At 45.2% G+C, this 27,826-nt stretch overlaps 1 protein-coding gene across 8 annotated transcripts in view; it reads left to right on the top strand.

The window, feature by feature from the left end:
• Positions 1 to 27,826, top strand: part of DLGAP4 (DLG associated protein 4) — a gene marked incomplete at its 5' end in the record, with an annotated part of 100,246 nt that overhangs the window by 53,793 nt on the left and 18,627 nt on the right. For 6 of the 8 annotated variants that reach the window (XM_082645044.1, XM_082645043.1, XM_082645049.1 and 3 more), the window contains 3 exons: positions 1,389 to 1,750; positions 4,229 to 4,317; positions 4,838 to 5,250. In XM_082645044.1, coding sequence (XP_082501170.1) covers positions 1,389 to 1,750; positions 4,229 to 4,317; positions 4,838 to 5,250 — 864 coding nt within the window. Of the gene's footprint in view, positions 1 to 1,388; positions 1,751 to 3,894; positions 3,975 to 4,228; positions 4,318 to 4,837; positions 5,251 to 27,826 lie in introns of all 8 variants that reach the window. The other 2 variants (XM_082645045.1, XM_082645050.1) reach the window with 1 other exon arrangement.

Genomic DNA, 27,826 nt, shown 5'->3' with positions numbered 1-27,826 from the left:
ATTCATCCAAGTAGTTGCTTGTATCAGTGGTTCATTTCTTTTTGTTTCTGAGTGGTGTTCCGTGGTCTGGGCGCACCACAGCCATTCACCCATTGAGTGGTAGGTCTCTCGGTGAGCTTGTTTCCACTTTTGGCTTATATCAAATAAAGCTGCCATGAACATTCCTGTATAAGTTTTTTGTGAATGTGTTATCATTTCTATGGAATAAATGCCCAAGGTGCACTTGTTGGGTTGTATGGTAATTGCACGTTTAGTTTTCCATGGTTGTATCATTGTATATTCCCACCAGCCATGAATGAGTGATTCCATTTTTCCACATCCTCGCCAACATTTGGTGTTGTCACCGGTTTTTATTTTGGTCATTCTGATGTTTGTGTAGTGATATCTCACAGGAGCAGATGAACGGATTCTGCTGTGCCTTGTCACTGCCCCTGTGGCACTGGGCCTCATTTTGAGGGTTTCCATTGAGCCATCACCGTCACCGTGATTGGCAGTCCCTTGAAGGCAAGGCTTAAAGCCACTCCTCTGGCTCCTCTTCAGGCCCGGGCCTCAGCCGGGGAGAGGCTCGTTTCAGTCCTCACTGGGGAAAGGGCAGTTGGAGTTAAGATGCTGAGAAAAGCCGCTGGATGTGACCCAGCCCCTCACAGCAAGTAGCTGCTGCTGTTTGAAAAGCACCTCCTGTTTCAGAACAAAAAGTTCAGCGTTTACGAAGCCAGCTTTGAGCCAGCCCTGGGACAGATTCAGAATGGGACTCTGAGACACCAACTCCCACCTGTGGCGGGTCCTGGTTCCCTGAATCGTGGTGGAGAACAGAGAGTCTAACTGGGCGTGATGGAGTCTTGGGGGAGGTAGACTGGTGTGTGGGGTTTTCGCATAACAAGGTGAGGGGTGGGGTGGGAATGGCAAGATGTGGGGAAGGACAGCTGAGCCCTGAAGGATGTGTTGGTCTCTGACCAGACAGGGAGAGGGCATCCAGGCAGAGGAAGCAAGGGTGGAGGGAAGGTAGGGAAGGAGGAAAAGACCTGGGCAGGGGAGTGGTAGGTCTCTCGGTGAGCTTGAGGACAAGTGAGGTTAACCGTTCCTTAGCTGTCCTGACCGTCACCATCCAGCCCATGCCCCGGATGGATACGACCTTTGTGTGGGACTCAGGTGGAGGGTGGTGGGCATCCCCCACTAGACTTGGCCTTGGCTCACCATGAAGGTGGGCAGGGCCTGTGTCTGTCTGTCTTGGTCATTGCTGTGTCTGACCCCCATTCTCCTGCTCCAGAAATCCTCACCGACACCTAGGCCAGAGCTAGGGTCGGGTCAGGTAGGGCCTCAGCCCTGAAAGGGGCTCGAGAGGGCTGGGGCCTCACCTTCTCCCCTGCCCTCCTCTCACCCATCTGCAGGTTCATCATGCCTAGTGGCATATAAGAAGACCCCGCCACCGGTCCCTCCTCGCACCACATCGAAGCCGTTCATCTCTGTCACGGTCCAGAGCAGCACCGAGTCTGCCCAGGACACCTACCTGGACAGCCAGGACCACAAGAGCGAAGTGACGAGCCAGTCTGGCCTGAGCAACTCGTCAGACAGCCTGGACAGCAGTACCCGACCGCCCAGTGTGACACGGGGCGGAGTCACCCCAGCCCCCGAGGCCCCTGAGCCACCCCCAAAACATGCAGCTTTGAAGAGCGAACAAGGGACGCTGACCAGCTCCGAATCCCACCCTGAGGCCATTCCCAAAAGGAAACTGTCATCTATAGGAATACAAGTAGGGGCCCCTTTCGCACTCTGTCCTCGGCCCACGCCGTGCACCTGCCTGCGTGTAATTACATCTGGTGGAGGCCCACTAGGTCTCTTGGGCAAAGGTGGTTTGTCTGTTTTGGGGGGTCGGCCCCAAGTGGCCAGACCAAATTCCACCCGTAGTCACGTCTTCCTCACGTTTGCCCAAATATGCTGTGGGCTCTGCAGCTGCGGGCAGGTGTCCCTGCTCCAACGATGGGTTGTCCCAGTGAATGTAGTTACACTCAGCCAGCCATCTCCTGTCCACTGTTTGCCTGTCCACTGTCTGTCTGTTCACTCCACCCTTTGCCCTGGCAGCCGACGCGTGGGAGGCGGGACTGGCCTAACAGTTCTCTGATCCAAGGTCAGCTCCGGTGCGGAGGCCACAGCCCCGCCTGGCGGTGGGAGCAGCATGGAGCGTAGACGCCGAGGGCCAAGGGCCCAGGACTCAGGGCCCTGGAGCCTTGGGGGTTGCTCAAGGGGAACTTTGCCCAGAGCCCTCTCGGGCCTTGGGGACAGGTAGGTTGCTTGAGGTGCCAGGCCCATGTCAAATTGAGAAGTGGGATGTCGGTCCCAATGCATCCCTCTGTGAGAAAGGATCCAGGCAGATAATTCCCTGGGACCAAGTGGCCAAAGCCAGCAGACCCTTCAGGAAGCCAGGCTCACTGTGCGCCCATGGCCGGGGCACACAGCAGGGCAGGGTGCGCCAGCTTCCCCTCCACTGCTTCACTGCACCTCCTGCATGCACTTAACCTCAGTAATCTGTCTGCTGTTAGCTGAGCGGGGAGAACTTGGGCCCTGCCTTGCAGCTTTCAAGAGTTGCTCTAGATCTAGACTAAAGTGGAGCATACTCAGGGCAGGGAGGGAGGGCAGCTACAGTGAGCTAAGAGCCTGGGGGAGGCAGAGCCCCTCCAAACCCAGAGGGCGATCAAGGAGGTCCGGGTGGTGTGCATTGTGGCTTAGATCGGACAGGATCTCCGTTTCCCCAGCCACCCCTGCGCAGTTGGGCATGGCTGAGTACATGACAAAGCACCAAAATTACAGAAGGAACATGGGACTCAAAGGGGGGCAGAATGGACCAGAGATGGCTCACTGGCCGATTTCTTGCACTTGCCTCTTGGAGAGGAAAAATTTTGGCACATATACAAGAAGAAAGTCGGCCAGGAGACTATTCTGTTTTCTGGGCTCCTTCATAAGGGGTCCAGCCCCTGTCCTGTACAGCTCTCAGGAGAGATTCTAAGGAATACAGAAAATAGTCTAGTCTCGAGGTCTTTGTTTGGGCAGCCCCTCCCTCTCCTTGGCCAAACCGGATGTTCTTATCTTTCCAGAAGACCTGAGAGAGAGTTAGACTCACCCTGATCCTTTCACTCAGAAGTTCACACGGGGCTGAGTACTCTGGCTCTTGGGCCCATCCAGGCTTCTCCCCCGGGTTCACCCCACCCCCACTCCATGCTCTCCAGGCAGCTTCTTGAGATCCGGTGATGCTATATCCTCTGAGCTGGGTCTTGCTGAAAGAGAAATGCAGTTGCACCCCCATGGCAAGGAGGAGCCTGGTGCTCAGTTCCTACCGGGGAAAGCCTCCCTGGCCTCTGTGAAGCCAAGAGACGAGAGTCTCCTATTTCCAAGGACACCCCTACAACTCTCGTCCCACCCCTTGGTGCCTCGAGCCCTGGGTCAAGTGTGTGTTCTCCCTCATTCATGAGTGGTGGCGGAGGGGCTGACCTGGCTGCTCCGTGGCCACGTACCTCTGTCCCAGAAAAGGAAGATAGGCCCAGGGCATCACTGGTATAGAGAAAGAGTGCCAGCTTTGCACGTGGCTCCCCTGGCCCACCCAGTGCCGAAGGTAACCTCAGCCAAGTGTGATCGAGGCCCAGGGCTGGCATCCCATAGGGCCCAGGGACTTGGCCAGCTCTTGCCTTGGTTGCAGCTTTCACATTCAGAACTGCTGTCCAAGGTTTGCCCGTAGTGCAGGCGCCTCCAGCCTGCCCTTCACCTGCAGGGTTGGGGGAGTGACCTTTGCCTCGAGACAGCCCCGCTTCAACTACACCAGATAACGGCTGTGGCTTTGTGTGTGTGTGTTTTCTTTCTCTTTCGTTGTCCTTTTTTTTTTTCTTCTCTCTGATGCGTGTGAAGGAGAGGACTAGAAGGAACGATTCCCACCTCTCGGAGGACAACGGACCCAAAGCGATCGATGTGATGGCACCCTCCTCAGAGTAGGGAAAGCCAGTCATCTCCACCCCATCCCACCTCCCACCCACCTGCCCGCCCGCCTCCGCGCGAATGAGCAGTGCCCGGCTTAACCTGGTCCGGCCTCGGGCCCACGTGCAGTGTCCGCATGCCTCGTGTCTATCTGTCCACACGTCCGTTTGCGTCGTCCCACTAATGTGAATTTCAGCAGCAAGTGTGGTGTTTGTTCTTTATTTTTGTCTTTGTCTCCGTGCCGTTGCTGTCGTTGTCCTTCAATAAGGTTGACTGCATTCAGCCAGTGCCAAAAGAGGAGCCCAGTCCCGCTACCAAATTCCAGTCCATCGGGGTTCAGGTAGAGGACGACTGGCGGTAAGTGGCACCGAGGTGTTGGCTGCCTCTCCCCTCTCCTCTCCCTCCCTCTGCTCTCCCCTCTCCTGCGCCTTCTCCTCCTGCTCTCCCTAACCCACTTCTCCTTGCTGGATTTCTAGTAACCGAGCTGGGTTTGGGGTGCGGGCACTGGCCCAGGTGTGGGAGGCTGGGCGGGCGGGCGTGCTCAACGAGCGCTTGCTCTGTGAGATTAATCAGCCGCGGGGGCCGAGGCCGGGTGGAGACATGGCCTGGCACCCCGACGTTGGTGGGCGTCCTGGCCCCAGTGCAGTAAACAGGCAACCTTATGACCTTGTCTGTGTGTGCGTGTGCGTGTGGGCGGGGCGGGGGCTGAGCAGAGAATGAGACGGGGGCTGTGGGACCCGCTTCAGGCGCATGGTGAGCAGATGATGCATCCGTTTCTCTGTCTCCCGTGTGTCCGGGTCGGGGTGGCCTCTGGTCTCTGGCCCTCTGGGTGACTCACCCCTTACTGTCCCCACCCCACTCCACCCCGCACCCATAGAAGCAGCGCCCCCTCTCACAGCATGTCCTCCCGACGGGACACCGACTCGGATACCCAGGATGCCAACGACTCGAGCTGTAAGTCATCTGAGAGGAGCCTCCCGGACTGCACCCCACACCCCGACTCCATCAGCATCGATGCCGGCCCCCGGCAGACCCCCAGGATTGCCCAGATCAAGCGCAACCTCTCCTATGGAGACGACAGCGACCCTGCCTTAGAGGCATCCTCGCTGCCCCCGCCCGACCCCTGGCTGGAGACGTCCTCCAGCTCCCCTGCGGAGCCAGCACAGCCAGGGGCCTGCCGCCGGGACGGCTACTGGTTCTTGAAGCTGCTTCAGGCAGAAACGGAGCGGCTGGAAGGCTGGTGCTGCCAGATGGACAAGGAGACCAAAGAGAACAGCCTCTCTGAAGAAGGTGGGTGCTGTGAGGCCGGCCCCGGGGGCGGGGCGGGAGGGGTGCGGGTGCCAGCCCCAGCCTCCGAGGTGGGGGTGGGGGGTTCTTAGGTTCTCTTCCTGGGTCGGTTGTGATTCCACCCCTTACTCTCATTCTTTCCTTTCTTCCATCCATGCACCGACCTAACCAAACCTTTTTCCAGAAAGGATTTACGGCAGCAGCTGCTAGTTGCACTGGCTGTGGGGTCAGCAGCCCCCGGGTTTGAATCCCAGCTCTTCCCTTACTAGTGAAGTGACCTTGGGCAGGTTCCTTGAGCCTCAGTTTCCTTACCTGTAACGTGGAGATAATCCTACCCTCTGATGCGGCGGTGCATGTTCAGGGCCCGACGAAGTGCCAGACACAGAAAGTTGGCACCATAATTATGCCTTTGGCGGCTCCTTATTGAGCATCTACTGTGTGCCAAGCACCAGGGATCTTAACTGTGAACCTCAGCAGGGTGTGAAGAACTATGAATGGGTTAGAAGTCATCTACTTTCCCACTTAGGCTTCCTGTTTCCAAAAATTCCCCCAAGAAATTAGAGAATAGTTCTAGAAAGAGCTAGAAATATGTAGGGAGCTTAGATTCACAGGTGTTTGATACAGGGGAGGGGTGGTTTGGAGGCAGGCCCCTGGGAAGCTCCGGCCCCTAGATGGCTCCCCTTCACAGACCGTGCAGGAAGGACAGGTCTCCGGAGTATCCAGAAGGGATGGAGCCAGCATCCCACCGACCCCTGGTGGGGCAGGGCCTGAGGAAGCCACCCCTTGATGACTCAGAGGCCCTGTTTTCACTCTCTCTAGGCCAGTCCCCAGCTTTGATGTCACACCCACTGGTGTGCAGGGCACTGTTGTGAGGTATATACCTAATAACCTTTTACAATACTAGTATTTACAAAATCAGAACAGAGGCAAGGATCAGAGAGAGCACTAAATGGCTTCTAACAGAAACCACCCGGCCTTCTGCCCTTCCTCAGCCTTCCCCACTGGCAGCTCTCATCAACGGTGTATTCTGGTATTTACCTTCATGTTTCTTTTTCATTTTTAAATGGGATTACCTTTTATTTCCTCTCAAATTAATCATCACTATGTATTGATCTCTACTATAATAGCTCAGTATTTAGCTCTGTCACCTCCACTTCCTGTGCCCCACCCTCCGTATATTACATCAGTTTGGGGTTAAAAAACAACCAACATTTCTGTTTGCTATGAGTATGTAAATGATGTTCACTGCAGAGCCTTGTAGTATATTAATGATTTCATTTTCTTATACATTTTGTTTTTCCTAGAATGAATGGCTGCCTCATTTTTTTTATACACTTTATTTTCTAAGCCCTTATTTGTAATTTTTTTCACATGCTCCACCAGATCGGCCAGCCCCTCATCAATATTATTTTCCAGGTGTGCAAACGTATCAGATAATGTCATGATCTCCTATTTTTCCTGGTGCCCTCTGCCCTCTGCCCTGATCTGGCCAGCTTGCTTTCTGGGCCTGCTGCCAGGCTGCTGTCCAGCGACTTCCCTTTTCGTCACCTGGGACTGCCCTTGGCTACTTTACTGTGATGGACACCCTGCTTTTTTGGACAACATGGTCTTCCGCTTTCCTGGTTTGTTTTTTTTTTTTTTTTTTTTTTTTTTTGCGGTACGCGGGCCTCTCACTGTTGTAGCCTCTCCCGTTGCGGAGCACAGGCTCTGGAAGCGCAGGCTCAGCGGCCATGGCTCAAGGGCCCAGCCGCTCCGCGGCATGTGGGATCTTCCCGGACCGGGGCACGAACCCGTGTCCCCGGCATTGGCAGGCGGACTCTCAACCACGGCGCCACCAGGGAAGCCCTGCGCTTTCCTGGTTTTAGCCCCTCACTTTACGGGAGCACACCTTCAGTTGGAGATAAATTTTTGGAAACTGTATGTCTTTATTCAGACCTCATATAGTTTGGCTGGGTGTAAAGTTGAAAATAGTAAATACAAATTATTTTTGTATATAAATATAGATATAATTTATATATAAATATTAAAATAAAGTTGAAAGTAACTTTCCCTCAGAATCTTAAAGAGGCCGTATTATGTTTAGCTTCCATTACTTGTGCTGAAAAGTTTGAGGCCATTCTAGGTCTCAGTCCTTTGTATTATTTTATCTCTGGAAGCTGTTAGGATCTGTTAGAATCTTCACTTTACCTCTCTTACGAAATTTCTCAGTGATGTGCCCTGGAATGGGTCTTTGTGCCAGTAGTTAATAGGCCACTTTTATGTGGAGACTCAGGTCTTTTGTTTCTTGCAGAAATAGTCTTGCATTAATTTTTAAAAATAATTTCCTCACTGCCACTTGTTCTGTTTTCTCTCTCTGAAATTCCTGTCACTCACATGTTGGATCTGCTGAGTTGATCCTGTCTCTGATCTTTTCTTTCTCTTATCTTTTTTTTGTCTCTCTTTCTGGAAGGCTTTCTTTCTTTTTTTTTTTTTTTTTTTTTTTGATCCTGTCTCTGATCTTTTCGTTGTCTCTCTTTCTGGAAGGCTTTCTTTCTTTTTTTTTTTTTTTTCTTTTCTTTTTTTTCCACGCTATAACAACTTTATTGAGATATAATTCACATGCCATAAAATTTACCCTTTTAAAGTGTACAGTTCCGTGGCAGTTCATACACTCATAATGTTGTGCAACCATCACTGTTATCTAAATTCAGAACATTTTCATCACTCCAAAAAGAAACCCCATGACCATAAGTAGTCACTCCTCATCCCCTCCTCCCCACTAGCTCTTAGCAACCACTAATTCTGTCTCCGTGGATTTGCCTATTCTGGACATTTATGTAAATGGAGTCATACAGTGTGATTGTATGACAGGTCTTTTGTGTCTGGCTTCTTTTGCTGCATGTTTTTAAGGTTCATCCATGTTGTAGCATGTATCAGTTCTTCATTCCTTATTGTGGAGTAATATTCCATTTTATGGATAATACTACATTTTATTTATACATTTATCTGTTGATGGACATTTGAATTGTTTCCACTTTGGGGCTAGTATGAATAATGCTGCTGTGCACATTTGTGTACAAGTTTTTGTGTGGATCTATGTTCATTTCCTTTGGGTATATAAGTAGGAGTGGAATTGCTGGGTCATGTGATAATTCTGTGTTTAACTTTTTGAGGAACCTGCTAAACTCTTCCACAGTGGCTGCACCATTTCACATTCCCACCAGCAGCACACGAGGGTTCTGATTTCTCCACATCCTCACCAACACTTGTAATTATTGCTCTTTTTGATTATAGCCATCATGGTGGGTATAGTAGTACCTCACTGTGGTTTTTTTTGTTTGTTTGTTTTTTGCGGTACGCGGGCCTCCCCGTTGTTGCCTCTCCCGTTGCGGAGCACAGGCTCCAGACGCGCAGGCTCAGCGGCCGTGGCTCACGGGCCCAGGGGCTCCGCGGCATGTGGGGTCCTCCCGGACCGGGGCACAAACCCGCCTCCCCTGCATCGGCAGGCGGACTCCCAACCACTGCGCCACCAGGGAAGCCCCTCACTGTGGTTTTGATTTGAGTTTCCATGGTGGCTAGTAAAGTATAGCATCTTTGCAAGTGCTATTTGTGTATCTCTTTTTTTTGGAGAAATCTGTTGAGTTTGGGAGGTTTTCTTGACTTTATCTCTAAACACTGTATGTCAAATGTTTACTACAGCTATTCGTATAAGAGCTCTTTCTTACTTTGTTCCTTTTTTCATAATATTTTGTCCTTGTTTTATGGATAGAGTATCTTCTCCTACCTTTCTAAGATTTACATATATATTTAAGTTTTCATGTGTCTCTGTGTTGTCTCTATTTCCTTTAGGCTCCGTTTTTCGATGTGTCTTTTTGGGTTGGAGTCTTTCCTGGAATGTCCAGTGATCTTCAGTTATTTATTCATATTAAAAGTGAGGAACTAACTCAGGGGTAGGAAGGGATGGAGTAGAAGATTTCTGGTTTTGTTGTAAGCCTAGTCGTTCCACTTTCTGTTTTTTAATTTTATGATTTAATTTAAAATAAAACTTTGGAATTCCCTGGCAGTCCAGTGGTTAGGACTCAGCGCTTTCGCTGCTGTGGCCCAGATTCAATCCCTGGTTGGGGAGCTAAGATCCCGCAAGCTGTGCGGCGCAGCCAAAAAGTTAAAATTAAAATTAAATAAAGGACTTACCTGGTGGTGCAGTGGTTAAGAATCCGCCTGCCAATGCAGGGGACACGGGTTCGAGCCCTAGTCTGGGAAGATCCCACATGCTGTGGAGCAGCTAAGCCCGTGTGCCACAACTACTGAGCCCACATGCCACAACTACTACAGCCCGTGCTCTGCAACAAGAGAAGCCACTGCAATGAGAAGCCCACGCACCACAACGAAGAGTAACCCCCATCACCGCAACTAGAGAAAGCCCACGTGCAGCAGCGAAGACCCAAAGCAGCCAAAAATAAATAAATAAAATAAATTTATAAATTGCATGTTATGTTCTTTTGAAAAAAATTAAATATAATAAAATAAAACTTAATTTTAGAGTTAGCAAAAGCAAACTATATAATATAAAAATAGCAAAAGTCATGGTAATATACTGGTATGTTGATAATATATGGTAATAACATCAAAGATGAAGAAATAATTATTTAGCTATCATGATAAAAACTTTCTGGGACTTCCCTGGTGGCGCAGTGGTGAAGAACCTGCCTGCTAATGCAGGGGACACAGGTTCGAGCCCTGGTCCGGGAAGATCCCACATGCTGTGGAGCAACTAAGCCCGTGCGCCACAACTACTGAGCCTGCACTCTACAGCCTGTGAGCCACAACTACTGAAGCCCACACGCCTAGAGTCTGTGCTCCGCAACAAGAGAAGCCACCACAATGAGAAGTGCGCGCACCTCAACGAAGAGCAGCCCCCGCTCACCTCAACTAGAGGAAGCCTGCGCAGAGCAACGAAGACCCAATGCAGCCAAAAATAAATAAATAAACAAACAAATAAATAAAATTTATAAGGAAATAAAGAATAGCATTATTAAAAAAAACCTTTAATAGCAGAATAAAACTCATAATGTACAAGATTTTGTTTGAATACCTCTGTTCAAGTCTTTTGAGTATATACATAGGAGTGGAATTGCTGGATCATGTGGTAATTCTATGTTTAACTTTTTTCCATTTTTTTATTGTGGTAAAATATATATAACATAAAATTTGCCATTCTAATCACTTTTAAGTGCATAATTCAGTGGCATTCCTTATATTCACGATGTTGTATATTACCAACATCTATTTCCAAAACTTTTTTTATCACCCCAAATTGAGATTCTGTACCCGTTAAGCAATAATTCCCCATTCCCTTCTCCATCCAGTCCCTGGTAACCTCTAATCTACTTTCTGTCTCTATGAATTTCCCTATTCTAGGTCTTTCATGTAAGTGGGAAGATACAGTGTTTGTCCTTTTGTGTCTGGCATGTTTTCAAGGTACATCCATGTTGTAGCATATCAGAACTTTATTCCTTTTCACAGCTGAATAATATTCCATTGTATGTAAATACCACATTTGTTTGGTCCATTCATCTGTTGATGGACACTTGGGTTATTTCCACCTTTCAGCTACTGTGAATAATGCTACAGTGAACACGATATGAGAATCTGTTTCAGTCCTATTTTCAGTTATTTTGGGTTTAAACCTAAGAATGGAATTGCTGGGTCTCGTGGTAATTAATTCTATGTCTAGCTTTTTGAGGAATTGCCAATGTTTTCCACAGCAGATGCACCATTTTACATTCCCACCGGCAATGCATAAGGGTTCCCATTTCTGTATATCTTTGCTAACACTTGTTATTTTCTGTCTTTTAAAAAAAATTATAGCCATCCTAGTAAGTATAAAATGGTATCTCATTGTCATTTTTTAAAAATATTTTATTTATTTTTAAATTATTATTTTTTTACGGCTGTGTCGGGTCTTAGTTGTGGCATGCGGGATCTTTCATTGCAGCACACGGGCTGTTCGTTGCAGTGTGCGGGCTTCTCTCTAGTTGTTTCTTGCGGGTTTTTTCTTCTCTAGTTGTGATGTGTGGGCTCTGTAGTTTGCGGCTTGTGGGCTCTAGTTGAGGTGCTGGAGCTCAGTAGTTGTGGCACGGGATTAGTTGCCCTTCAGCATGTGGGATCTTAGTTCCCCGACCAGGGATTGAACCCACATCCCCTGCACTGGAAGGTGGATTCTTAACCACTGGACCACCAGGAAAGTCCCCATTGTCATTTTGATTTGCATTTCCCTAATGACGATGCTGAGCCTCTTTTCATGTTCTTATTGGTCATTTGTATATCTTCGGAGAAATATCTATTCAGTCTATTTAATTGAGTTGTTTGTCTTTTTGTTGTGGAGTTTAGGAGTTCTTTACATATTCTTGATAATAGGCCCTTGTCAGATATATGATTTGTAAATATTTTCTCCCATTCTGTAGGTTGTCTTTTTACTTTCTTCATAGTGTCCTTTGATGTGCAAGTCTTTAATTTCGATAAAGTCCAATTTATCTATTTTTCATTTATTGCTGTGCTTCCATTTATTTTTAAAACTATGAGTATATATTAATTTAATAAAAATTAAAATTAGGACAAAAAAACAGTTGAAGCAATGAGAGACTAACTGGCAGCTCTGTGGGCAGGGCCCGTTGAAAGGTAGGCTTCTGTAGACACCTTTTCAGAATACTGGTTTTAAATAACATACAGTAAAAATTATACCCAGGGCTTCTCTGGTGGCGCAGTGGTTAAGAATCTGCCTGCCAATGCAGGGGGGACAGGTTCGAGCCCTGGTCCGGGCAGATCCCACATGCCGCGGAGCAACTAAGCCCGTGCGCCACAACTACTGAGCCTGTGCTCTAGAGCCCACAAGCCACAACTACTGAGCCCACGCACCACAACTACTGAAGCCCACACGCCTAGAGCCTGTGCTCTGCAACAAGAGAAGCCACCCAACGAGAAGCCTACGCATCGTAACGAAGAGTAGCCCCCACTCGCCACAACTAGAGAAAAGCCCGCGTGCAGCAACAAAGACCGAACACAGCCAAAAATAAAAATAATTAATTAAAAAAAATTATATCGGGGATTCCCTGGTGGCGCAGTGGTTAAGAATCCGCCTGCCAATGCAGGGGACACGGGTTCGAGCCCTGGGCCGGGAGGATCCCACATGCCACGGAGCAACTAAGCCCATGTACCACACTACTGAGCCTGAGCTCTAGAACCCATGTGCCACAACTGCTGAAGTCCGCCTGCCTAGAGCCCTGTGCTCCTCAACAAGAGAAGTCACCACAATGAGAAGCCCGCGCACCGCAATGAAGACCCAATGCAGCCAAAAATTAATTAATTAATTAATTTTAAAAAATTATATCAAGATAACAAAGGGAACCAATTACATTAATATACAGTTTCTAAAATAGTGAATAAATTTGTGATATGGTAATACTATATATACGTCTTTGTTAAGGCATTAAGTAATACAGTCTAGCAGTCAGTCTAAAATTACTATAATTTTAAAGTAATGATGACAGTAAACATTATTTCAAGATAACTGACCACTGTAATGTGATATGAAATTATCTTTGATTTCTATTGGTGACAATGTGACAGGTTCTGCTGACATTGAACTGAAGTGGTTTGTTGCCCATCTAAGTTTAAGGCTGTCCTGCTTTAGGGTGATTGGGTGACAAACTGGCCTTTGCCTTAGAAGATCTTGAAATGTCAGTATCTTTTCTCTAGAATCCTTCAGAATCTTCTTCAGAAAAGAATCCTCTAGTTTCTTCGGGGACATGTGTCTGGTTGCTGGCATTCCAGGTGCAGGGTACAGGGAGGGAGTTCGCAGACTATCATTCACTCTATGCAGTCTGCCATTGACCCTGCCTGGTGGCCTAGGGTCAGAGCATCTAGAGCAGCGCTATTTGGTAAAAATATAATGCGAGCCATGTGCTTTAAATGTTCTAGGAGCTGCATTTAAAAAGCAAAAAGAAATAAGTGAAATTAATTTTTGTAAGTTATCTTACACAGTATGTCCAAAATAGTAGCGTTTCAACATACAGAATTATTGAGGTGTTACATTCCTTTTCATGCTAAGTACTTAAAATCCAGTGTATATTTTACTTTATCGTACATCTCAATCCAGACAAACAACATTGCCGGTGCTCGCTTGCTGCAAATGGCCGGGGGCCGTTGTATTGGACGGCACAGATGAGGAGAATAAGCCTGGGTGGGCGTGCGCGGATACCTTAGTGATTCAGTGTTGGTGCAGCAGGTTAAACTTTTCTGTACTACACTTAATTCTAATTCTTTCTGGATTGAGAAGATGCTTACCTGCTAAGCATATGTCACGCCAAACAGTATTGGTGTTACCTTCCTGTAATATTATGGGGGGAGGGGTGCTCTTTCAAATGATGACATTTCTTTTTTTTTTTTTTTGTAGTTCTTGAGTACATATAATTTATTTTTACAAAAAAATACTATACATTCTGTATTTCACTTTGAAGAGTTTTCTTTTTAAACTTTAATTTTCATGATTTTTTCAAACATTCAGAGACTCAAATACCTATCATCCAAATTTAACAAATGTTGCCATCTTCCTATATTTTCTTCAAAGTATTCTCTCATTTATTAAACAATTGTATTTACAGATATCATTTAAACACCATTCTTAATAACTATACCCTGCTTCTTAGAGTTGACCATTATTTGGAAATTAGAGGGTATCATTCCCATAACTACTGTCAATCTGTCTTCTTTTTTTTTTATTCTTGCTTTATAACAAATTTAATCAGTTATACATATGTTCCCATATCCCCTCCCTTTTGCGTTTCCCTCCCACCCTCCCTATCCCACCCCTCCAGGCGGTCACAAAGCACCGAGCTGATCTCCCTGTGCTATGCGGCTGCTTCCCACTAGCTATCTACCTTACGTTTGGTAGTGTATATATGTCCATGCCGCTCTTTCACTTTGTCACAGCTTACCCTTCCCCCTCCCCATATCCTCAAGTCCATTCTCTAGTAGGTCTGTGTCTTTATTCCTGTCTTGCCCCTGTGTTCTTCATGACATTTTTTTTTCTTAAATTCCGTATATATGTGTCAGCATACAGTATTTGTCTTTCTCTTTCTGACTTACTTCACTCTGTATGACAGACTCTAGGTCCATCCACCTCATTACAAATAGCTCAATTTCGTTTCTTTTTATGGCTGAGTAATATTCCATTGTATATATGTGCCACATCTTCTTTATCCATTCATCCAATGATGGACACTTAGGTTGTTTCCATCTCCAGGCTATTGTAAATAGGGCTGCTATGAACATTTTGCTACATGACTCTTTTTGAATTATGGTTTTCTCAGGGTATATGCCCAGTAGTGGGATTGCTGGGTCATATGGTAGTTCTATTTGTAGTTTTTTAAGGAACCTCCATACCGTTCTCCATAGCAGCTGTACCAATTCACATTCCCACCAGCAGTGCAAGAGTGTTCCCTTTTTTCCACACCCTCTCCAGCATTTATTGTTTCTAGATTTTTGGATGATGGCCATTCTGACTGGTGTGAGATGATATCTCATTGTAGTTTTGATTTGCATTTCTCTAATGAGTAACGATGTTGAGCATCCTTTCATGTGTTTGTTGGCAGTCTGTATATCTTCTGTGGAGAAATGTCTGTTTGGGTCTTCTGCCCATTTTTGGATTGGGTTGTTTGTTTCTTTGTTATTGAGCTGCATGAGCTGCTTATAAATTTTGGAGATTAATCCTTTGTCAGTTGCTTCATTTGCAAATATTTTCTCCCATTCTGAGGGTTGTCTTTTGGTCTTGTTTATGGTTTCCTTTGCTGTGCAAAAGCTTTGAAGTTTCACTAGGTCCCATGTGTTTATTTTTGTCTTTATTTCCATTACTCTAGGAGGTGGGTCAAAAAGGATCTTGCTGTGATTTATGTCATAGAGTGTTCTGCCTATGTTTTCCTCTAAGAGTTTGATAGTGTCTGGCCTTACATTTAGGTCTTTAATCCATTTTGAGTTTATTTTTGTGTATGGTGTTAGGGAGTGATCTAATCTCATACTTTTACATGTCCCTATCCAGTTTTCCCAGCACCACTTATTGAAGAGACTGTCCTTTCTCCACTGTACATTCCTGCCTCCTTTATCAAAGATAAGGTGACCATATGTCCGTGGGTTTATCTCTGGGCTTTCTATCCTGTTCCATTGATCTATCTTTCTGTTTTTGTGCCAGTACCATACTGTCTTGATTACTGTAGCTTTGTAGTATAGTCTGAAGTCAGGGAGCCTGATTCCTCCAGCTCCGTTTTTCGTTCTCAAGATTGCTTTGGCTATTCGGGGTCTTTTGTGTTTCCAAACAAATTGTGAAATTTTTTGCTCTAGTTCTGTGAAAAATACCAGTGGTAGTTTGATAGGGATTGCATTGAATCTGTAGATTGCTTTGGGTAGTAGAGTCATTTTCACAATGTTGATTCTTCCAATCCAAGAACATGGTACATCTCTCCATCTATTTGTATCATCTGTAATTTCTTTCATCAGTGTCTTATAATTTTTTGCATACAGGTCTTTTGTCTCCTTAGGTAGGTTTATTCCTAGATATTTTATTCTTTTTGTTGCAATGGTAAATGGGAGTGTTTCCTTGATTTCACTTTCAGATTTTTCATCATTAGTATATAGGAATGCCAGAGATTTCTGTGCATTAATTTTGTATCCTGCAACTTTACCAAATTCATTGATTAGCTCTATTAGTTTTCTGGTAGCATCTTTAGGATTCTCTATGTATAGTATCATGTCATCTGCAAACAGTGACAGCTTTACTTCTTCTTTTCCGATTTGGATTCCTTTTATTTCCTTTTCTTCTCTGATTGCTGTGGCTAAAACTTCCAAAACTATGTTGAATAAGAGTGGTGAGCGTGGGCAACCTTGTCTTGTTCCTGATCTTAGTGGAAATGGTTTCAGTTTTTCACCATTGAGGACGATGCTGGCTGTGGGTTTGTCATATATGGCCTTTATTATGTCGACGAAAGTTCCCTCTATGCCTACTTTCTGCAGGGTTTTTATCATAAATGGGTGTTGAATTTTGTCGAAAGCTTTCTCTGCATCGATTGAGATGATCATATGGTTTTTCTCCTTCAATTTGTTAATATGGTGTATCACGTTGATTGATTTGCGTATATTGAAGAATCCTTGCATTCCTGGAATAAACCCCACTTGATCATGGTGTATGATCCTTTTAATGTGCTGTTGGATTCTGTTTGCTAGTATTTTGTTGAGGATTTTTGCATCTATGTTCATCAGTGATATTGGCCTGTAGTTTTCTTTCTTTGTGACCTCCTTGTCTGGTTTTGGTATCAAGGTGATGGTGGCCTCGTAGAATGAGTTTGGGAGTGTTCCTCCCTCTGCTATATTTTGGAAGAGTTTGAGAAGGATAGGTGTTAGCTCTTCTCTAAATGCTTGATAGAATTCACCTGTGAAGCCATCTGGTCCTGGGCTTTTTTTTGTTGGAAGATTTGTAATCACAGTTTCAATTTCAGTGCTTGTGATTGGTCTGTTCATATTTTCTATTTCTTCCTGATTCAGTCTTGGCAGGTTGTGCATTTCTAAGAATTTGTCCATTTCTTCCAGGTTGTCCATTTTATTGGCATAGAGTTGCTTGTAGTAATCTCTCATGATCTTTTGTATTTCTGCAGTGTCAGTTGTTACTTCTCCTTTTTCATTTCTAATTCTATTGATTTGAGTCTTCTCCCTTTTTTTCTTGATGAGTCTGGCTAATGGTTTATCAATTTTGTTTATCTTCTCAAAGAACCAGCTTTTAGTTTTATTGATCTTTGCTATCGTTTCCTTCATTTCTTTTTCATTTATTTCTGATCTGATTTTTATGATTTCTTTCCTTCTGCTAACTTTGGGATGTTTTTGTTCTTCTTTCTCTAATTGCTTTAGGTGCAAGGTTAGGTTGTGTATTCGAGATGTTTCCTGTTTCTTAAGGTGGGATTGTATTGCTATAAATTTCCCTCTTAGAACTGCTTTTGCTGCATCCCATAGGTTTTGGGTCGTCGTGTCTCCATTGTCATTTGTTTCTAGGTATTTTTTAATTTCCTCTTTGATTTCTTCAGTGATCACTTTGTTATTAAGTAGTGTATTGTTTAGTCTCCATGTGTTTGTATTTTTTACAGCTCTTTTCCTGTAATTGATATCTAGTCTCATAGCATTGTGGTCGGAAAAGATACTTGATACAATTTCAATTTTCTTAAATTTACCAAGGCTTGATTTGTGACCCAAGATATGATCTATCCTGGAGAATGTTCCATGAGCACTTGAGAAAAATGTGTATTCTGTTGTTTTTGGATGGAATGTCCTATAAATATCAACTAAGTCCATCTTGTTTAATGTATCATTTAAAGCTTGTGTTTCCTTATTTATTTTCATTTTGGATGATCTGTCCATTGGTGAAAGTGGGGTGTTAAAGTCCCCTACTATGATTGTGTTACTGTCGATTTCCCCTTTTATGGCTGTTAGTATTTGCCTTATGTATTGAGGCGCTCCTATGTTGGGTGCATAAATATTTACAATTGTTATATCTTCTTCTTGGATCGATCCCTTGATCATTATGTAGTGTCCTTCTTTGTCTCTTCTAGTAGTCTTTATTTTAAAGTCTATTTTGTCTGATATGAGAATTGCTACTCCAGCTTTCTTTTGGTTTCCATTTGCATGGAATATCTTTTTCCATCCCCTTACTTTCAATCTGTATGTGTCTCTAGGTCTGAAGTGGGTCTCTTGTAGACAGCATATATATGGGTCTTGTTTTTGTATCCATTCAGCCAATCTGTGTCTTTTGGTGGGAGCATTTAGTCCATTTACATTTAAGGTAATTATCAATATGTATGTTCCTATTCCCATTTTCTTAATTGTTTTGGGTTCGTTATTGTAGGTCTTTTCCTTCTGTTGTGTTTCTTGCCTAGAGAAGTTCCTTTAGCATTTGTTGTAAAGCTGGTTTGGTGGTGCTGAACTCTCTCAGCTTTTGCTTGTCTGTAAACGTTTTAATTTCTCCATCAAATCTGAATGAGATCCTTGCTGGGTAGAGTAATCTTGGTTGCAGGTTTTTCTCCTTCATCAGTTTAATTATGTCCTGCCACTCCCTTCTGGCTTGTAGAGTTTCTGCTGAGAGATCAGCTGTTATCCTGATGGGGATTCCCTTGTGTGTTATTTGTTGTTTTTCCCTTGCTGCTTTTAATATGATTTCTTTGTGTTTAATTTTTGACAGTTTGATTAATATGTGTCTTGGCGTATTTCTCCTTGGATTTATTCTGTATGGGACTCTCTGTGCCTCTTGGACTTGATTAACTATTTCCTTTCCCATATTAGGGAAGTTTTCAACTATAATCTCTTCAAATATTTTCTCAGTCCCTTTCTTTTTCTCTTCTTCTTCTGGAACCCCTATAATTCGAATGTTGGTGCGTTTAATGTTGTCCCAGAGGTCTCTGAGACTGTCCTCTGTTCTTTTCATTCTTTTTTCTTTATTTTGCTCTGCAGCAGTTATTTCCACTATTTTATCTTCCACCTCACTTATCCGTTCTTCTGCCTCAGTTATTCTGCTATTGATCCCATCTAGAGTATTTTTTATTTCATTTATTGTGTTTTTAATTGATGCTTGATTCATCTTTAGTTCTTCTAGGTCCTTGTTAACTGTTTCTTGCATTTTGTCTATTCTATTTCCAAGATTTTGGATCTGGGAAATAGAATCTTGGATCATCTTTACCATCATTATTCTGAATTCTTTTTCAGGTAGACTGCCTATTACCTCTTCATTTGTTAGGTCTGGTGGGTTTTTATCTTGCTCCTTCTCCTGCTGTGTGTTTTTCTGTCTTCTCATTTTTCTTATGTTACTGTGTTTGGGGTCTCCTTTTTGCAGGCTGCAGGTTCGTAGTTCCCGTTGTTTTTGGTGTCTGTCCCCAGTGGCTAAGGTTGGTTTAGTGGGTTGTGTAGGCTTCCTGGTGGAGGGGACTAGTGCCTGTGTTCTGGTGGATGAGGCTGGATCTTGTCTTTCTGGTGGGCAGGTCCACGTCTGGTGGTGTGTTTTGGGGTGTCTGTGGACTTTTTATGATTTTAGGCCACCTCTCTGCTAATGGGTGGCGTTGTGTTCCTGTCTTGCTAGTTGTTTGGCATAGGGTGTCCAGCACTGTAGCTTGCTGGTCGTTGAGTGAAGCTGGGTGCTGGTGTTGAGATGGAGACCTCTGGAAGATTTTCGCCGTTTGATATTATGTGGAGCTGGGAGGTCTCTTGTGGACCAGTGTCCTGAAGTTGGCTCTCCCACCTCAGAGGCAAAGCACTGACTCCTGGCTCCTCAATTTGGGATGATTTGTTGTCCATTCATGTATTCCACAGATGCAGAGTACATCAAGTTGATTGTGGAGCTTTAATCCACTGCTTCTGAGGCTGCTGGGAGAGGTTTCCCTTTCTCTTCTTTGTTCTCACAGCTCCTGGGTCTCAGCTTTGGATTTGGCCCCGCCTCTGCGTGTAGGTCGCCGGAGGGCGTCTGTTCTTCACTCAGACAGGACAGGGTTAAAGGAGCAGCCTCTTCGGGGACTCTGGCTCACTCAGGCCGGGCGGGAGGGAGGGGCACGGAGTGCGGGGCGAGCCTGCAGCTGCAGAGGTCGGCGTGATGTTGCACCAGCCCGAGGCGCGCCGTGCGTTCTCCCAGGGAAGCCGCCCCTGGATCCCGGGACCCCGGCAGTGGCGGGCTGCACAGGCTCCCGGAAGGGCGGTGTGGACAGTGACCTGCGCTCGCACACAGGCTTCTTGGCGGCGGCAGCAGCAGCCCCAGCGTCCCACGCCCGTCACTGGGCTCCACGCCTTCAGTCGTGACTCGCGCCCGTCTGTGGAGCCCCTTTAAGCAGCGCTCTTAATCCCCTCTCCTCGCGCACCAGGAAACCAAGAGGGAAGAAAAAGTCTCTTGCCTCTTCGGCAGCTCCAGAGTTTTCCTGGACTCCCTGCCGGCTAGCTGTGGCACATTAGCCCCCTTCAGGCTGAGTTCTCGCCGCCAGCCCCAGTCCTCTCCCTGCGCTCTGACCGAAGCCCGAGCCTCAGCTTCCAGCGCCGCCCGCCCCGGCGGGCGAGCAGACAAGCCTCTCGGGCTGGTGAGTGCCACTCGGCACCGATCCTCTGTGCGGGAATCTCTCCGCTTTGCCCTACCCAGGTATGTGGGGAGTTTCTTGCCTTTTGGGAGGTCTGGGGTCTTCTGCCAGCGTTCAGTAGGTGTTCTGTAGGAGTTGTTCCACGTGTAGCTGTATTTCTGGTGTATCCGTGGGGAGGAAGGTGATCTCCGCATCTTACTCTTCCGCCATCTTACCCGGAAGTTCGATGACATTTCTTAATAAGCAGCCCTCAGCCCCTGCTGTTGAACCCAACCTCTGGATGGAGCCCTTTCCACAGCCCTACATCAGTGACTATAACTTAAAAATAGATGTAGTCACGTTGCTCTGTCCCTTAGATTCAAGATAAATATTCTGACTGCTCAGGTGAATCAGTAACGCCCATGCAGGTGGCTGCGTCTCTTGAGTGGATTTTGTGTTATACCACCATCCATCTCCAGAACTTTTCATCTTCCCAAACTGACACTCTGTACCTATTAAATGCTAACTCCCCATTCTCCCTCTCCCAGCCCCTGGCAACCACCATTCTACTTTCTGTCTCTGAATTTGACTACTCTGGGTCCCTCATATAAGTGGAGTCATACGGTCTTTGTCCTTCTGTGACTGGCTTGTTTCACTTAGCATAATATCCTCAAGATTCATTCATGTTACAGCTTGTATCAGAATTCCGTTCCTTTTTAAGGCTGAGTCATATTCTATTGTATGGAGAGACCACATTTTGCTTAGCCATTCATGTGGATCCATCCATGTCCGTGGATGCTTGGATTGCTTCCATCTTTTGTCATTTGTGAATAATGACATTTCCTACCTCTTAGGACCACAGTTCTTCATTGACACCACCATGCTTTCTGATCAAATTGTGTACGTCCACTCAAGGCCCTGTCTGACTTATGGCCACAAGTTCTAATGTCACTGTTCTTACATATGTGGAAGAGCTTCACCAAGGAGGTGCCTCAAGGAGACCATGATACCTTCATATCGTGCAGAAGCTTGGAGGATATTTACAGGCAGGGGGAGAGGACAGGGATTCCAGATGGAGGGAGTAGCACGTGCAAAGGCACAGAAGCAGGAAGGGCAGGGCAGGTCCAGGGATTACAACTGAAAAGAAAGGGGTGTGAAGAGGGGGGATGGTGGGTCACAAGAGTAGGAAGCTGACTGAGAAGGGCCTCAAATATCAGATCAAAGTATTGGGCCTTACCCTCCAGGCAGGGGAGAGCAGCTAGGGGATCTGAAGCAACAGTGAGGTGGTCAGATTTTCTTTTTAGAAAGATCACCCTTGATTGCTGTGTGGAAAAAGCTTTGGAAACAGGGAGACCAGGGCGGTGGGGTGGAAGAGGAAGGAATGGATAAACAAGAAATTTTCTGAATGTTCTAAATGGACAGGCTAAAGGGGCACAGGGTCCTCCAGCTTCCCTGGTTTGGGCCACAGGTGGATGGAGAGGTCATTAACTTGAAAGAGGGAGGCAGAGGCAGGGCGTGCTTGGCTGGATAAGGAGGGGCTCTTGGGGAAGCAGGATTACAGAGGTCAAGTTGTGCAGCTGTCTTTCTTGCTGTTGAAGGAGATGCGGATGAAATGAACGCTTCAACGTAGTCTGTGGGAACTCCTGTGGCCAGGGGGGTGGTCAGGATCGTTCCAGAGGGAGTGGAGAATCAGAGAGCCTTGAACGCTGTGCGGCCTCCCATGAGCCAGCACTCGGCATTCATGTCTTGTTTACTCGCGGCTATCCAGTGAGGTTGGAGCTATTAGAATCGTGCCTTGAAGAAGAAACAAACAAATGGAGGTGAAGGGCTCTGCCACTCAACAGCTGTGTGACCTTGGGCACATCTGAGCCTGCTTCCCCCCATCGTTCAGTGGCACTAATGACCCCACCCTCAGCCTACGGTGGGGGTAAGATGAGACCCTGTGTATGCGGAGTGCTTGGTGGTGAATGGCAGCAGCCGTGCCTGCTGCACCTGCTGTCACCATCATCCTAACTTGTGGATAGACGCAGCCCAGGCCAGGAGCTGAAAAGACCACGCCTCTAGCCTCACTGCTGGGAGATGAGAGGTGAACAAGGGTAGACATAGAGCTAGCAGCCTGAGGGAAGGGGCCTGCCATCCCATTTCCCCAGCTCTGGCAAGGAAGGAAACTAAGAGACCTTGGGTGAGTCACCTCAGTTCTCCAGGCCTCCACTTCCTCACCTGTGAATTGGGTGGACCAATACCAACCCCACAGGACTGTGTATTAATGTAAGATTAGAAACACAAAGCCCTTGGCAAGAACCCAAGAGGTGGTAGCATTTATTACAGTTGTCGTCGTTAATGTTGATATTAGTATTACTAGAGGCAGGCATTGTAGCCTCCTCCACTTTCACCAGTGGGCAGTTCTGAGTGCAGGTCTCCTTTTTAGGACCTCCCCTAAAGAACTAGTTTGTGTGTAGAGGCGTATACAAGGATGTCTTTGCTGTATTATTTGTAATAAAGCAGGCCCCTCACTGCCTATCACTAAGCGTTCAGTTACCTTTGTTGCATAAAAAGTGATCTCAAACTTAGTGACGTAAAACAACCAGCATTTTATTATGGTTATGGCTATAACAGTAGGTCAGCAATTCAGCAGGAGCATGGCAAGAACATCTCATCTCTACTCCAAGATGTCTGTGGCCTCAGCTGGGATGACTCAGGGCCTGATATCCGAGGGAAGGAATTACCTGAAGGTAGTTCACTCACATGCCTGGTGCCTAGACCAGAGTGACCTGAAGACCAGGACTGCTTGCCGGGGCCCCTGTGTATGTCTTCTCCACGGGACTTTGCTCCCTCACAGGCAGCCTCGGGGCAGTCAGACTTCTTACCTGTTGGCTCCGGGCTCCAGGCTAACAAGGCTGCCTTGCCTTTGATGACCTCGCCTCAGAAGTCACCTGGGATCTCTACCACTGTATTTTACTGGCTACAAGAAGTCACAAGCCCACCCAGATTCAAGGATGGGGAGAATTAGACCCCGCCTCTTGATAGGGGAGTGTCAGGGTTCTAGAAGAACTCGAGAGACAGGAGACACTGCTGGGGTCATCTTTGGAAAGTACAGTCTGCCACAACACAGAACCAGTTCAATCTAATACGCAGCAGTTACAAAGAGCGCTTTTACTGCTGAACAGTATGTTGTGAAGTTCTGTCTAGTTTGACACATACAGATCTGCTTCAGTTTGGTTAAATTCTGTGAAGTGTTCAGTGAGGTACGTGAAGTACTGCATTTTCTTTGCCCACGTTCCTGATGATGGGTGTTTAGGTGTTTTCAGGGTTTTATCAGCATCTTGGCATACGTCTTTCTTGGCATCATATGTGAGAGAATCTCTCTAGGACACTTACCTTGGACAGAATTGCTGGATGGATGGAAACACATTTTGTATTTTAATCAGTTCTGCCTGATCGGTCTCCAAAGAGGTTATACCAGTGTATCCTTACACCAACAGTGTTGGAAAATTTCCATTTCTCTGATCCTCACTGATGCTTGATCCTGTCAGACTCTAAATTAAGTATTTGGTAAGTGGAAAAGTATATCTGGTTGATTTATTTTGTATTTACTTTGTTATTAGAGAAGCTATGCATATTTTCTTTTTTTTTTTTTTTTTTGTGGTACGTGGGCCTCTCACTGTTGTGGCCTCTCCCATTGCGGAGAGCACAGGCTCCGGATGCACAGGCTCAGCGGCCATGGCTCACGGGCCTAGCCGCTCCGCGGCATGTGGGATCTTCCCGGACCGGGGCACGAACCCATGTCCCCTGCATTGGCAGGCGGACTCTCAACCACTGCGCCACCAGGGAAGCCCTATGCATATTTTCATTAATTTATTGGCTCTTTCAACTTTTTCTCTTGTGAATTGCCCAGATAGTTAATTTTTCTATTATTGCATTGTCAGTGTTTTTAAAATTGATTTGTAGTTCTTTATATATGTGGATACTTAATACTATGTCATATATATATTGTTTTATTTTATATATTTATATATATACGTATATGCATGCTTGTGGAATCTTAGTTCCCCAACCATGGATTGAACCTGGGCCCCCTGCAGTGAAAGCACCGAGTCCTAACCACTGGACCATCAGGGAATTCCTAAAATTAATGATGTCTTTATCACTTTTTTTTACTTGTTTTTTTGGCCATGCCACGCAGCTTGCGGGATCTTAGTTCCCTGACCAGGGATCAAAACCTGGCCCCCTGCAGTGGACCACCAGTGAATTCCCGAAATTAATGATGTTTTTATCACTATTATTTTTAATTTTAAGTTCATATCTTTAAATCTTCTGCACTTTTGATTTTTTTATTGTCGTAAAATTTATCATCTTAACCATTTTTAAGTGTCCAGTTCAGTGGTATTAAGTGCGTTCACATTGTTGTACAGCCATCACCACTATCCATCTCCATAACTCTTTTCATCTTGTAAAACTGAAACTCTATACCCACTACACTATAACTCCCTATTCTCCCCTCCACCCCCGACAACCACCATTATACTTTGTCTTTATGATTTCGACTTATAAAAATAGTATCATATTTGTCTTTTTGTGATTGGTTTATTTCACTTGGCGTAATGTCCTCAAGGTTATTCCATGTTATACCATATATCAGAACTTCATTCCTTTTTATGGCTGAATAATATTCCATTGCATGTATATACCACATTTTGCTTATCCTTCATCCATCAGTGGGCATTTGGGTTGCTTCCACATTTCAGCTACTACTGTGAATAATGAACATGGTCCACAAATATCTCTTCGGGTCCCTGCTTTTAATTCTTTTGGGTATGTACCCAGAAGTGGAATTGCTGGATCATATGGTAATTCTATTTTTAGTTTTTTGAAGAACCACCATACTGTTTTCCACAGCAGCTGTGCTATTTTACATTCCTGCCAATAGTGCACAAGAATTCCAGTTTCTCCACATCCCTGCCAACACTTGCTGTTTTGTTGTTTTGTTTTTTTTTTTGATAGTGGCCTTCCTAATGCGTATGAGGTGGTATCTCATCGTAGTTTTATTTTTAATTTTTATTAGAGTATAGTTTATTTACAATGTTGTGTTTCAGGTGTACAGCAACGTGAATCAGTTTTACATATACATATATCCACTTTTTTAATATTCTTTTCCCATATAGGTCATTACAGAGTATTGGGTAGAGTTCCCTGTGCTATACAGTAGGTCCTATTAGTTAGCTATTTTATATACAGTAGTGTATGTCAATCCCAATCTCCCAATTTATCCCTTCCCCCCTTCCCCCCGGTAACCATAGGTTTGTTTTCTACATCTGTGACTCTATTTCTGTTTTGTAAATAAGTTCATTTGTACCATTTTTTTAGATTCCACATATAAGTGATACTGTATGATATTTGTCTTTGACTACTTCACTCAGTGTGACAGTCTCTAGGTCCATCCATGTTGCTGCAAACGGCATTATTTCATTCTTTTTTATGGCTGAGTAATATTCCATTGTATATATATACCACATCTTCTTTATCCACTCCTCTGTCAATGGACATTTATGTTGTTTCCATGTCTTGACTACTGTAAATAGCACTGTAATGAACATTGGGGTGCATGTATCTGCGTTACGGTTTTCTCCAATATATGCCCAAGGAGTGGGATTGCTGAATCAAAGGGCAACTCTATTTATAGTTTTTTAAGGAAAAAATTTACATTCCCACCAACAGTGTAGGAGGGTTGCCTTTTGTCCACACCCTCTCCAACATTTATTGTTTGTAGAATATTTTTTTTGCATAGTTCTCTGTATGTTTATTATACATCTTTAACACTTTTACTAAAAAAATTTGAAATGGACCTAAATAACAATGTCACAACAGCGGCGCAACCATCAGAGAAAAACATAACTTTATAACACAGTAACTTGGGCTTCTCTGGTGGCGCAGTGGTTGAGAGTCCGCCTGCCGATGCAGGGGACACGGGTTCGTGCCCCAGTCCAGGAGGATCCCACATGCCGCGGAGCGGCTAGGCCCGTGAGCCATGGCCGCTGAGCCTGCGCGTCCAGAGCCTGTGCTCTGGAAAAAGTCTTTCCAGAAGTGCTTAAAGATTACCCTGGATTATCTGGATGGGTCCATTACAAGTGTCATTCTGTTCCACTCTTATCAGCATAAGGAAACGAAGCTCATAAGGTAGGAACTGTGGCGAAACAGGGACGAGCCGCCATCTTGGTAAAGGAGAAGAGGCTATGCTTGACCTCTTCCCCACCCCCGGCCTCTATGTGGCCAACCGCCCTGGGAGGGGCACGGCGCCTGCGCCTAGAATTTTTGATGATAGCCATTCTGACCGGTGTGAGGTGATACCTCATTGTAGTTTTGATTTGCATTTCTCTAATAATTATTCACGTTGAGCATCTTGTCATGTTTGTTGGCCATTTGATTTTTTTTTTTTTGGAGAAATGTGTGTTGAAGTCATTTGCCCATTTTTGAATCAGGTTGGGGGTTTTTTGGTTGTTGTTTAAGTTTTAGGAGTTCTCTATATATTCTGAATATTAATCCCTCATCCAGATATATGACTTGCAAATATTTTCTTCTGTGAGTTACCCTTTTACTCTGTACATAATGACTTTTAATGAACAAAATTTTTAAATTTTCAAGAAGTCCAGTTTTTCTATTTTTTCATTGTTTCCCTGTGCCTTTGGTGTTAGAGCTAAGAAATTGTTCCCAAATCCAATGTCCTGAAGCTTTTGTCCTATATTTTCTTCCAAGAATTTTGTTGTTTTAGGTTTTAAATTTAGGTTCTTGATCCATTTTGAGTTATGATATCACATAACAATCTAACTTCACTTTTTTGCATGTGGATATCCAGTTTTCTCCACACCATTTGTTGAAAATATTGTTCTTTCCCCATTGAATGGGCTTGGTACCCTTGTCAAAAATCATTTGATCATGTTTGCAAAGGTTTACTTCAGGGCGGCTATTTTATTCCATTGATCTATATGTCTGTCTTTAGGCCAAGGCCAGTACCACGCTGATTTGATTATTGTGGCTTTGTAGTAAGTTCTGAAATGAGGATGTATGAATCCTCCTGTTTTATTCTTTTTTAAGATTGTTTTTAATGTTTGGGATGCCCTGAGATTCCATATGAATTTTGAGATGGATTTTTCTATTTCTGCAAAAAACATTATTGGAATTTTGATAGGAATTGTATTGAATCTGAATATTGCTTTGGGTAGTATTGACTTTTTTTTTTTTTTTTTTTGTGGTACGCGGGCCTCTCACTGCTGTGGCCTCTCCTGTCACGGAGCACAGGGTCCAGAAGCGCAGGCTCAGCGGCCATGGCTCACAGGCCCAGCCCCTCTGCGGCATGTGGGATCTTCCCAGACCGGGGCACAAACCCATGTCCCCTGCATCGGCAGGCGGACCCTCAACCACTGCGCCACCCGGGAAGCCCAGTATTGACTTTTTAACAGTATTAAGTCTTACAGTTCATGAACATG

The sequence above is a fragment of the Mesoplodon mirus genome (assembly GCF_964341445.2).
Source record: "Mesoplodon mirus genome assembly, chromosome: 15".
Classification (NCBI taxonomy): Eukaryota; Metazoa; Chordata; class Mammalia; order Artiodactyla; family Ziphiidae; genus Mesoplodon; species Mesoplodon mirus.
Note: the sequence above shows the minus strand (reverse complement) of the source record. Positions and strands in the feature narration are given on the sequence as shown.